Source organism: Apodemus sylvaticus, chromosome 7 (assembly GCF_947179515.1).
Source record: "Apodemus sylvaticus chromosome 7, mApoSyl1.1, whole genome shotgun sequence".
Lineage (NCBI taxonomy): Eukaryota > Metazoa > Chordata > Mammalia > Rodentia > Muridae > Apodemus > Apodemus sylvaticus.
In genome coordinates, this window is record NC_067478.1 from 5,600,802 (window position 1) to 5,613,087 (window position 12,286).

At 44.2% G+C, this 12,286-nt stretch overlaps 1 protein-coding gene across 7 annotated transcripts in view; it reads right to left on the reverse strand.

Moving 5' to 3' along the window:
- Nucleotides 1–12,286, reverse strand: part of Golga4 (golgin A4) — an 84,700-nt gene that overhangs the window by 44,836 nt on the left and 27,578 nt on the right. For all 7 annotated transcript variants that reach the window (XM_052187022.1, XM_052187021.1, XM_052187020.1 and 4 more), the window contains 5 exons: nucleotides 10,072–10,380; nucleotides 7,275–7,322; nucleotides 5,001–5,057; nucleotides 1,794–1,892; nucleotides 372–516 (listed from right to left, as the gene is read on the reverse strand). In XM_052187022.1, the coding sequence (XP_052042982.1) occupies nucleotides 372–516; nucleotides 1,794–1,892; nucleotides 5,001–5,057; nucleotides 7,275–7,322; nucleotides 10,072–10,380 (658 nt within the window). The remainder of the gene's footprint in view (nucleotides 1–371; nucleotides 517–1,793; nucleotides 1,893–5,000; nucleotides 5,058–7,274; nucleotides 7,323–10,071; nucleotides 10,381–12,286) is intronic.

A 12,286-nucleotide genomic window follows, 5' to 3' on the forward strand; every position in this document is an offset into this window, starting at 1 on the left:
AAGTTTATGCAATTTTTAAGTCTTGAATAATTGCCTTTTTTCTGGAAAAAAAAATCAGTTGGTGGATTTTTGTTTGTTTTTTGGTTTGTTTGTTGTTTTTTCCAAGACAAGGTTTCTCTGCATAGCTCTAGCTGTCCTGGAACTCACACTGCTGCCTGGGCTGGCACCAAACTCAAGAGATTCTCCTGTCTCTGCCTCCCAAGTGCTGGGATTAAAGGCAAGCACTAACACCGCCTAGCTAAAAAGTCAATTGAAAAACAAACCAACTTGAATTGTTGAAGAAATATTAGGGTCAAGGGCACCTTACTTCTGCCTCCGTCGGTTCTGTCAGCCAAATCCTGAATGCCCTACACTCTGACATGGGAGCTTACCCACTGGTTCCCCGACACCCTCCATCTTCTCTTCCATCCTCTCCATGTCACTGTGCGCTTCTGCCTGGAGCTCCACTGGAGGGAGTGGTTTTGGAACATCAACACTCATTGGGCCGTTCTGTAATCGTTGCTTTAGAAGAGAAACCTAAAGAAAGAAAGAAAGAAAGAAAGAAAAGAAAGAAAGAAAGAAGGAAAGAAAGAAAGAAAGAAAGAAAGAAAGAAAGAAAGAAAATGAAAAAGAAATTCATTACTAGAAAAAAAGTACAACAGAAATATTTTCTTTAAATTTTATAAGAAATATGGTGAAGCCAGGCGGGGTGACACCCCAGTACTCAGGGACAGAGGCAGGCAGGTCCCAAAGTTCAGTCCAGCTTGGTCTACACAACAAAATCCAGGGCAGCCAAGGCTATGCACAGAAACTATCTCAACAAAACAAAACAAAAACCAGAGGGAGAGGAGAGGGAGAGAGTGAAAGAGGAAAAGAGATAGAAAGAGAGGGAGAGGGAAGATGGAGGAGGGAAGACGGAAGAGAGAAGAGGAAAGAAGGAGAAGGGAGAGGGAGAGGGAGAAGGGAGAGGGAGAGGGAGAAGGGAGAAGGAAAGGGAGGGGAAAGGGAGGGGAGAGGGAGAGGGAGGAGGGAGAGGAAAGAGGGAGAAGGGAGAGGGAGGGGGAGAAGGGAGAGGGAGAAGGGAGAAGGAAAGGGAGGGGAGAGGGAGAGGGATGAGTGAGAGGGAGGAAGGAGAGGGAGAGGGAGGGGGAGAGGGAGGAGGGAGAGGGAGGAAGGAGAGGGAGAGGGAAGGGGAGGGGGAGAGGGAGAGGGAGAAGGGAGAAGGAAAGGGAGGGGAAAGGGAGGGGAGAGGGAGAGGGAGGAGGGAGAGGAAAGAGGGAGAAGGGAGAGGGAGGGGGAGAAGGGAGAGGGAGAAGGGAGAAGGAAAGGGAGGGGAGAGGGAGAGGGAGGAGTGAGAGGGAGGAAGGAGAGGGAGAGGGAGGGGGAGAGGGAGAGTGAGAAGGGAGAAGGAAAGGGAGGGGAAGGGGAGGGGAAAGGGAGAGGGAGGAGGGAAAGGGAGGAAGGAGAAGGAGGGGGGAGGGGAGAGGGAGAGGGAGAAGGGAGAAGGAAAGGGAGGGGAAAGGGAGGGGAGAGGGAGAGGGAGGAGGGAGAGGGAGGAAGGAGAGGGAGAGGGAAGGGGAGGGGGAGAGGGAGAGGGAGAACAATATGCTCGCTACAGTGAAGAAGAGGCCCAGCGCCATCACATTAGTGGCGATGCCCCAATCAGTCACAAAATTCAATAAACAAAATATGCTGTTAAAATGCAAGCAAGACAGAGTTTTAAATCAAGCTTTTTAAAACTCTTTACATGTGAAGTTCTTCGGCTATCTGACTATCACTCGACCACGGGCCTCCATGCTTCGACCTGTTTTTACCTGAGTCTGCAGAACGCTGATATACTGATCTTTCTCCTCCAAACATGCATCAAACTCGTCCTGAAGATGTTTCTTTGCTTGCTGGTCCATTTGCAGCTCCTGTAGCATAAAAGGTATTACAGGTAATTTTCAATATAAAACAACAGACACAAACTTCAAGTTTATAACATCATTATTTCAGATTTGACTCACTCTTAAGATAAAGTACAGAATATTTAGAGAATCCTCAATGTTTAAGACATTAATATTTAAAACCTTAACATCAATAAATAATTTTGTTCCTTAAACAATATAAGGGTCTCCAATGAGAACGTTTCCTAAGGAACCATGGTGGTAGCCAGTGATGCTCGAAGGGAGTGGAAGGCTGGAGACACAGCTGTGGACTGAGCTGTGACAGGACAAACAGCACCAGCATCTTCCCACACAGGCCGAGTCAGCAGCACCCCAGACTTCCAGCTCCTGAGGTCAGAGCAAACGCTGCTCTTAAGGTCTTAATCCAAAATCAGTGTTTATCTCTGCTGCAGCAGGCAGAAGAACCATCTCCTCAGTCTGGGGCGCCTGCTCACCTCATGCCCTCCGAGCCTTGGCCCTCTGAGTCCATTACAATTGCTCTACCTGTCCAGGCTCAGTTCTGTGTGCGCTCCATTTCTCTCCCAACCTCAGGGTCTTAGAACGTTAAAGACTAATATCTAGAATATATAGGTAGGATACCAAACCCCCTTATCGTTCTGAGGTTGCTACCTCTCTAACTCCCTAAGTTTAAAATGTTCAAAGTTATACTTCAGTTATTTTGTTGATACTTGCATACGACTGTCTCCACAGTGTTTAAGTTCTGTCTTCGACCTCTGTGAGCACACCAAGATCGCAGTGTCTCAATCTGCCGTCCCCTCCAGCATGGTTCTGGAGGGGTTTCCCATGTGGCCTCCCTTTGATTTCACCCGTCCTCACAGATCTGCTGCAGGGATTCTCTCTGGATACTACCAAGGGCTTATAAGAACTCCCAGTCTTGCATTGTTACAAAGTGACTAATTCCCAGAACACTGAGGCACTATCCTATGCTAAAGTGCTCTTTACTCTTCCATGAACCTAAGATTACTAACAGGCAGCAAAAAGGAATATCACACATGCTTACCCATCTATTAATAAAGCAGAGATCCACACCCCATTTCCTTGAGGATAGCTACCTCACTGAGGGACTTCTTTAGCAGAGTAATATGTGGAGGACAAAAAAAGTGTTCTGTGTCTCTAGACAAAAGACCATTGTAAGTACCCTCGAAACTCCACCCACCTCTACTGTCCATTCTCTGAATGCAGGCAAGGCTGCCCACCATTGACAGGTGAATCTAATCATTAAGTACAGAAAACCTGGACAGTGAATTTCTTGTCAAAAACAGAGTCGATCAATGACCTTCATTTATTATTATTCCCTCAATGGAGGAATGGATACAGAAAATGTGGTATATTTACACAATGGAATACTACTCAGCAATTAAAAACAATGAATTCATGAAATTCTTAGGCAAATGGTTGGAACTGGAAAATATCATCCTAAGTGAGGTAACCCAATCACAAAAGAATACACATGGAATGCAGTCACTGATAAGTGGATATTAATTAGCCCAGAAGCTCTGAATACTCAAGGAACAATTAACATATCAAATGATTCCCAAGAAGAAAGAGAGAGCCCTGGTCCTAGAAAGGCTTGATCCAGCATTATAGGGGAGTACAAGGACAGAGAAATGGGAGGGGGGTGATTGGGTAATGGGCAGAGGGAAGAGGGCTTATGGGACTTATGGGGAGGGGGGAAACTGAGATAGGGGAAATCATTTGGAATGTAAACAAAGAATATAGAAAATTAAAAAGAGTCGATCAATGACCTTCATTTATTATTATTCTCAAAATGCAAGAAAATGAACAAGTAACACATTAATCAGAAAGATATTATTTGTTCCTCTAGGAGACACAAAGGCAGCTTGAAAAGCTTCAAGGTAATTTCTCCCCCTGACCCCTCGGTGCCCCCTCAGCACCAGCAATGCAACCTCAGAAGCAGCCTGGGGTGAGGCTTTGTCCCTTCACCATCACTTCAGAGGGGGAAGGAATTAGTCTAGGGTTCAAAACAAGTTTCACAAAGGAAGAATGGCTACTGTTATCTGTATAGTAAGGGTCACTGTTTATTCTTGGTGAAGTAACAATATTTAAAATGTTTTACAGAACAAAACAATAAGAACTGGGTGTATACAAAATATAAGAAGAAATTAGAAATTAAACAATTTCAGTGCAAATGAAATAACAATGTGATATAAGAATGTAATGAGTAATATGGACAATGTGTCATTAAGAATAATGAATGTTCTAAGGGTCAACAGGGCTGTGATGACTCACAGGAAAGACTGCTGCACTGTTCTGCCTCCTCACAGAGGAAGCTTAGCTTCCCTTCCTCTCTCTCTTCCCCTGCCTACCTCCAGTACTGTTTGACCACTAAGCTACATTCCCAGCTTATACTAGCAACTGCTACTTGCAAATTTACCAATCTGCTACTTTTTAAAGATAGTTGTACTTTTAACATATTATATATCCTAAACTAATAAATTCCACAAACAAAATTCTACCCAGGATATATAAAATCCTAAACTACTCTTATCTGTCCTGAAATCACCTGCTTCAAAGCTCTTAAAATGAAACTGATACCCAGGAAGAACATCGCTACAAAGCCAGGTGACAGGGTATCCCCAGAGGTCCTGCAGCAGGCGTGGACAAAGCTTGTTGCTGGGCACGAGGCAGGACAGGGCAGAGGAGCAGTGATCGGAGTCTGACAAGCCTCCCCACTGCAAAAGTAAAAGCGCTGCCAGGACATGGCATCAAGGAGCTCAGCCTAATCCTACGACTGTATCTCAGCAACAATACACTGACCAGGAAAGGCAGAAGGAAACCTAGAATATTTAACAGTGCAAACTAAGCCTCGGGAGTTAACAGTGATTGCTTACACTGCAGGCGGACACATTTTCATTTCATTAATTTCAACAGCAACAGCATCTACACAGGGAAGCTACACAAATAAACCCCCAGATGTGCAGTGTGAGCTCACAAGCCAGGCTGACTCAAGTCACTGCCTGTTACACACAGGCCGGCCGAGCATGTGTAACAGAACAACTCTACTAAACCAAGAGGCTAAATCACTGTTCCCAAAGTGTCCATCACTAAACTTACCTCTCTTAATTCTGAAATTCTCCGAAGTGATTTATCTTGACTCTGACTCAATATACCCTTTAGTTTAAAAAAAAAAAAAAAGTTTGTTAAACATTTACAGCGTATATTCATGTAAAAAGTAAAAAAAAAAAAAAAAAAGTCTACGCCAATAGTTACATTTGCTAAAATACATAAACACTAACTATAAACTATAACTTAAGTCAAACTATAAACTTAACTATATGTTAATTTTAACAAGATTTGTAAAGTAAACTCAATCTTCAGAAGCAAATGACTTCACTGTAACAGAGTACAAAAGCCATGTTAATTGTCACTATCTGTTGTTAAGGTTTCTGTTCTTAAAAAGCCTAATTGTCATGCAGAGAGCATTAAAAATGGTTACGTTAGCAACTGTCCATTAAAAAGGGACCAAGTGCAAGAGGGGCAGCCCAGGGGCTAAGAGGCTCTTCTTCCAGAGGACCAGGTTCAATTCTCAGCACCCACATGGAAGCTCACAAGTGTCTGCAACTCCAGTTCAGGGCATGTGACACCTTCTACAAGACTCTGCTGACATTAGGCACACATACAGTCACAGGCAGGCATGCAGGCAAAACACCCATACTCATAAAAAAATAATTAAAAAAAATAATTCTAATCAAGTTAAAAGAGTAACCTACTAAAAGGTGCATGCCTCACACTTTGGAGGGTCACAGGGTGTTTTCACCAGTACAGAGAATTAATGGCCAACTGCAGTGCATGAAAACAGAGTGGCTGTGTGCTCCTGGGGTCAAATACAGAGGTGAAGACCTAAGGAGAGCGATGGTGCCTGCCTGTAATCACAGCACTCGGGGAGCTGAGGCAGGAAGGAAGACAGCCACACAGATACTGTCTCAGGAAAACAAGAGAAATGGGGAAACTTGGAGCTTCTTGGATTTGTGTGCCTAACAACAAGAGCAAAAATAAATAAACCAATAAGAAAGAGGAACTAGGTAGATAAGATGTCTGTTTATCAATACAGATTAGCAGGATCTGCCCTTTGAGGCCTAGAGCAGAAGTTAAATCCTATAGACTACAGTTGCTCTTGATGATCAACTTTTATCATAAGCACCTTTAGTGTTTATTCTTTTAAACAAGCTAAACTGCTGGGAGCTGGGGCACTAGGACACATTGACAGCTTTAGACGCTTCCTAGTACCCCAGGTCCATGAAAGACTACCAGCCGAGTAGTTAGCCAGACACCCTTGACCAGCACCAGCCACTCAACACTTCATAGACATTGAGGAGCTTGTGTCTACTGAAGGTCCTTGTCCTAGCCACGATGGTTTAGTTTGTCTTGGCCTTTTCGCCCCTACAAGCAAAAAGTGAACTGTACTTGGTGAACTGTAGTTGACCAGTAGTCATTTGCATAAAGGAAAATAATTCCCCTAGTGGCCCAACAGAAACCACATGATTGGCACACATATAATCCTTTGCTCTCACCTTGATGGGCTGCGATGGTGTAAATGCAATCAGTCCCTCCTGTGCCATGACTACAACGAATGCAATTCTACACGAAGGTCTGCTAGGACTGGGACAGATACTATGCCCACACCTGGCCTGTGCAGGCACACTGTGGCTCCTCCTGGGCTGCCTGGGTGTTGTATCAGGCTCAGGAGCAGGATCTCGGCTGTTGAGGCTGCCTTGCCTACTAGTAGTCTTTATCATTAGCTACAAGCACTGAGCCGAGTGGGGAGATGGCTAAAGGGGCAGCAACACCACCGGTGACAAGAGGGCACAGGAAGGGTTAACTCAGAGCACAGAGCTCATGGAGAAAAGGGCTGTAAGAGCTGAGGAGGCCTGGCTGCCAGAAGAGTCAATAAACTCCTTGGAGATTTTTATAGTTTTGTGTAAAGCTATATCCAAAGGCCAAAGGAAGCAGCAGCTGGCTCCTAGGAACAATCTCAAGTACTGAGTAATGAAAGTACTCATAAAGCTGAGTGTGTCTGTACACCAACATACAGAGGGAGAGTGCACACACACACACACACACACCCTTGCAGACCAAGGTGGTAAAAGGTGCTTCAAAGAGGCAAACATCCTAAATCCAAATCTTCTACCATGGGGAGGGACCTGAAACTCAAGGAAGCTAGGATGTAGCATGGAAACCATCTCTGGGCTCTCCATCACTCACTCAATCAAACCTCTAGCAGTGGTAAAATCTGAAATTACGTGGAGCATTTAAAAAGGAAGGTTAGTATTCCTGCGAGCGTCTCTAACTTTAGAAGCATGGATTGGTCAGTGATGGTCAGTCACTCACTTGTAGCTTTCTCTTCTCTCTCTGAAGAGTCTGAAATGCCGTGACGAGCTAAAACAAAGCAGCCACCAGGATAACATCAGTTATTTCTCAATAAATACAACTTATTATTCTAATTGATGCTAAAACTTTGCTCTTTATAAATGCCAAAAACCAATCACAACAGTCCTGTATAGACAATGCAGCCTAATTCAATTGATAACAAACGTAAATAACACAGTAAGTCTATTTCTACAATATAAGATGTAAGTTGACTGTAAGCCAGTGAATCTCCATACACTTTAGATTTCAACATCCAATTTATAGGTGAGAATTGCAGCCAGCTCACCCGAAGGTGGAAGGGCACCTATTTGTCAGAGTCACAGACTGACTATCATCTGCAACCAACATTATGCAAGTGTTTGCTGGAAACAAATTCCAGGGCCTGACCCAAAACTGACTCACTGAGAACAGAGGAACATGGTGGAGAGATGGGAACCTGTTTTAAAAAACTCTTAAACATAACCAGCAGACAGCAGTGAGGACTCCAAGCCCCAATCCTAATCAGAATGAACACTAGAGCACAACCTGGTGAAGAAATGGAGGAACGGCTTAGTTGTTGTTTTGGGAGGTTTGTTCATTTGTTTTGGGGTTGTTTTGTTTTTGAGACAGGGTTTCTCTGCATAGTCCTGGCTGCCCTGGATCTCACTCTGTAGACTAGCCTAGCCTTGAACTCAGAGATCCAACTGCCTCCCAGAGCTGCCTCCCAGAGCTGGTATTAAAGGCGTGCCCACCACTGCCTGGCACTGTAAGCCTGTCACAGCCAACAGTGACACTCAACGCGCTGCCGGGGACCTCCGTTAGCAGCTCTGAGAGAGGCATGGTCCAGTACGCCATTCTCCATCGTCCCTGGAAAGGGGATGTATGCTCCTAAATGCCACTGCCAATGTCGGAGTCAGGGGGCAGTTAACGATGTAAGGGAGAAGGGAGTCTAGGAACAGACCTAAGAATTTGGAGTAGACCTGCCTTCCTAACTCCAGGCTAAAAGAAAAAAGAAGAAAGGTGAGTGGGAAGAAGAGCAGCACAAGAGTCAGGTGCCACCTGCTGCCTGACTTCACCTCACCCCAGCACCCTATGGCAGCAAGGAAACTAGAGGCACAGGCTATGACATCTCCCTATGCCTGAAAATCAACTACAATGTGGCCTTACGTTAACTTTAATCTCTATGGATCCCCAATCTGTTTTTTACAAACATAAGCAAGTTTACATTCGCTTCATAAGGAAGTTACAAAATTAAATGCCATTATAAATGCAAACAGAATCTAGCATACATACATGCTAACTGTACTGTTGTCCCAGCTTCAGATCTAAAACTATGGATAAATCTATAAAAGTAGTATAAAAATAAACAATCACAATTATGACCATTATTAACATTACTAGAAATTAAAAATAATTAAAAATAATATTAAATAATTAAAATAATTAAAAATAATAAAGGAAAAATTACCTAGTTCCACAGCTATGAGAGAGATACCTGGCTTCAGTGCCCCATTTACGCCTCTAGAGTCTATGAGATTCCTTTCTATTTCACCACCATTTATAATTTTAATAAAAAGGCAATTTATGTATGTCATTAAGGTTTTCATTTCATTTTGGTTTTAGCGGTGGAGACAGTAAACTAGCTACACAGACAGTGAAACTTGGACTAACTTTACACCTAATCCTGAAGTTCAATATTCATTGAAATTGAATGTAATTTGGATTTACTAGCCATGTCAAAATAAATGCTGCATATTGAGTGTCACAAGCAAAAGCCACTGATAACAAGGAACCTCCTGAAGAAGAATGTCTGAACTGTACTTGACAGAAGGGACTCAGGGCGGCAAACATGCAGCTTCAGTTCCCAAAGTACTCTTCCTTAAGAAACAAAAAGCACAGTGTACTTCCTCCGACAGCACACAGAGTGAGCAGGAGCAGTGTGTAGCAGCAGTTGGGAGGCTAGAGAGGCGGCTCCGCGGTGCACAGCGCCAGCTGCTCAGAACCTTGAGAACCTGGCTCAGTTCTCTACACCACATGGCAGCTCACATTGAACGGACCAGAACTCCATGTCCAGGGTGGGGATCTAATGTCTTCTTCCGGCCTCCAAGGCTATCAAGTACACAAGTGGTGCACATATATACACATACAAACAAAATACTCATACATGTAAAATAAAAATTAAGTTTTTTAACAATTTGTGTTAGGCAAAAATTTAAATGTCCAAAAAATAAAACAGAAGCCTGGTAAGATGCTCAGTGGGTGGGGCATTGTGGCCACGGACGCTGCCTGTCTGAGCTCAGTCCCTGGATCGACAGGGCAGGATGAGAGAACCAGCTACCATGAGCAGACTTTCTCTAGCCTCTCCTCCCATGTGCTCTGGTATGCCTTCATGCATGTACATACAAACACACTGTACATAATAAAATCTGAAATTTAGATATTGGTACCATGAGAATGAGGCAAAACCTTGAAGACATCAGTCTACCTAACTGTGACTGGCTGAGAAGTCTGCCTGACTTCTGAAGCCGCTCCAGTCAGAGATGAGTAGCACGGGGAATACAGAAAACAAAGAGCGACCTTTGACTTAGGTGTCCACAGATGCAGCAGAGAATGTGAAAACCAAAATGTCAGTCTGCTCAAAAGCATCTGGACCACAGAAAGACCTGAACTAGGTCTGCCAGCGCTGTCCACCCTCAGGAACCAGGATCAGGGTCAGCTGGCCTGGGGCACAAACAAGACAAAGGGAGCCTCTGTGTAGCCACACCCACTGTGCTCCTACCTCCGAGTACTTCCCTCTGTAGCTACTTAGGCTTCGCTCCATCCTGCGCAGCCGCTGAAGCAGCTGCTCTCTGTTGAGACTGTCTGAGTTCCACGGTGCATCTTCAGCCTCGCTCTCCAGATCAGAAGGCGGATCAAAGGCGGCAGCAGAATCCAGGTCAAGTTGGTTCAGGGACTCTCTGGAAGATGTCCGGACCAAAGACTCTTTAGAAGACCGAAACAGGGATTCCTTTATGGGACTTCGAAACAGAGACTCCATGGAAGGCACTCGGAGCTGGAGCTTCTGTGCAAAAGTCTGTGTGTCACCTGACTGTAAGCCAAGCCAACAGGGCATGAGTTACACATACACTCAGACACCTACAACAGAGCATGAGTTACACACACACTCAGACAGCTACAGCCTTGCCATCATCAGCACCAGTCTGGAGAAGGCTCAAACTAATACAATTTGCACTCCAGATAAGTAATGAAAGACACTGGCAATTTCTGTAAAGTCTGGGTCTGGAGACAGACAACTGGGCTCTGACTCTCGAGCCGTCACCTCTCCATGGCCTCTGCATCAGCTCCTGCTTCCAACCCTGCTTGAGTTCCAGTCCTGACTTCCTTTTGTGATGAACAGAAATGCATAAGTGTAAGCTGAATAAACCCTTTCCTCCCCAACTTGCTTCTTGGTCATGATGTTTGTGCAGGAATAGAAACCCTGACTAAGACAAATTGGTACAAGTGCCTTCAGTAAGTCGCTGTCCTTCAGTTTGCCCATCTGTATCAAAGGAAGCATGTTAGCAGGCTGACCCCATGGCACTGCTGTGAAGTCCCACCCACACAACTGTTAGACCCTTTATTACACTCTGCCTCAAGCGTGGGCATCCAGGGTGAAGTGTGAGGTTGAGGCTCAATTCAAGTCTGTTTTAACTACTGAGTTCATGGATTTAGTGATTCCTGATCACGGATTTAGTGATTCCAGATCGTTCTCTTCAAAGGAAGGAATATAGACTGAGAGAGAGGGTAATGCACTAATCAGAAGGCAATGTTTAGAAGGCAATGGAGTGGAGCGAACAGTAACACACAGGTCTGCTGGAGCCCCGTCCTCTGAACTCAAGCTGTTTGTAACAGTCAACCTAGAATCACCCAAATGTTCACAGCAGAGAACACACTTCATGATATATATACAAGTTCACGATACACTGCACAATACACAAAATGTAAAAGATCTAGTTAGAAAGCAGTATGCACACCATGAGCTCAGTTTGACTTGTCTATAAACATTTTTTAATTTGTGTTTATAGTTTCACAGATACCATCAGAAGAAGTCATGAAAGGTACACATAGGCAGAGGTAAACAGTGTCTTCGTGTGGCAGAATCTGAGGTGGAATTAGTTTTTGTATTATATTATTCTGTACTTTCTAGTCTGTTTTCATAATGTGCAAGTTCTCCCCTTATGATGGAGGGAGGAACAGAAGGAAGAGGAGGAGTACTTCTTGTACAAAATCTCTGAGAACTGCTTTCACTGGCAATTCTATTACCTCTGTGAAAACTTACTTGAGTTCCCTAGCATATAGCATCCTTACGAAAGACCATAGAATACACGTATAAAGTGCATGTGAAGAAACACTGAAGATAGTTGGCATTTTGGGGTCTCCAGAAGCTAATGAATAGCCAAAGTCTGCATCTGCAGACCCTAGGCATCTTAGCTGCCATGTGACTTAATTGTTTGTTCTTGGAGCTGAGGAGTACTACAGGACGACACATGCTGGGCAAGTGTCCCACTCCTCCTCAGCCTCGGTCCTTGAACAGAGTGACTCATCCCTTCAGTGGGAGGGACAGTCAGTCTCACTACAACTCAGTTATTGTTCTACAGAACGTTGAGCAAGTAGCTTTGATAGTCCTGCTTCCTCCTAGCTAAAATGGGGACAGAAAACACGACAACAATGATGATGATGACTACTATGATGAATGCCATTAAGACTGAATAAGTTAATAACAACATGCAGCCACAATTAGCACGAAGAGACAGGATATAGAGGAGGGGCATATACGTGGAGGCAGGGGGTAGGAAGAGGGGTTGGGAATCTTTGGGGAGAGGGGGAAATCAGGAAAGGTTTTACCATTGGCGATGTAAATGAAGACAACATTCAATAAAAAAGAAAAAGAAAAAAAGAGGCACAGCATCAAACAAAAGCAAATGCAGAGATAAGAGACTCATCAGCATGGTAGA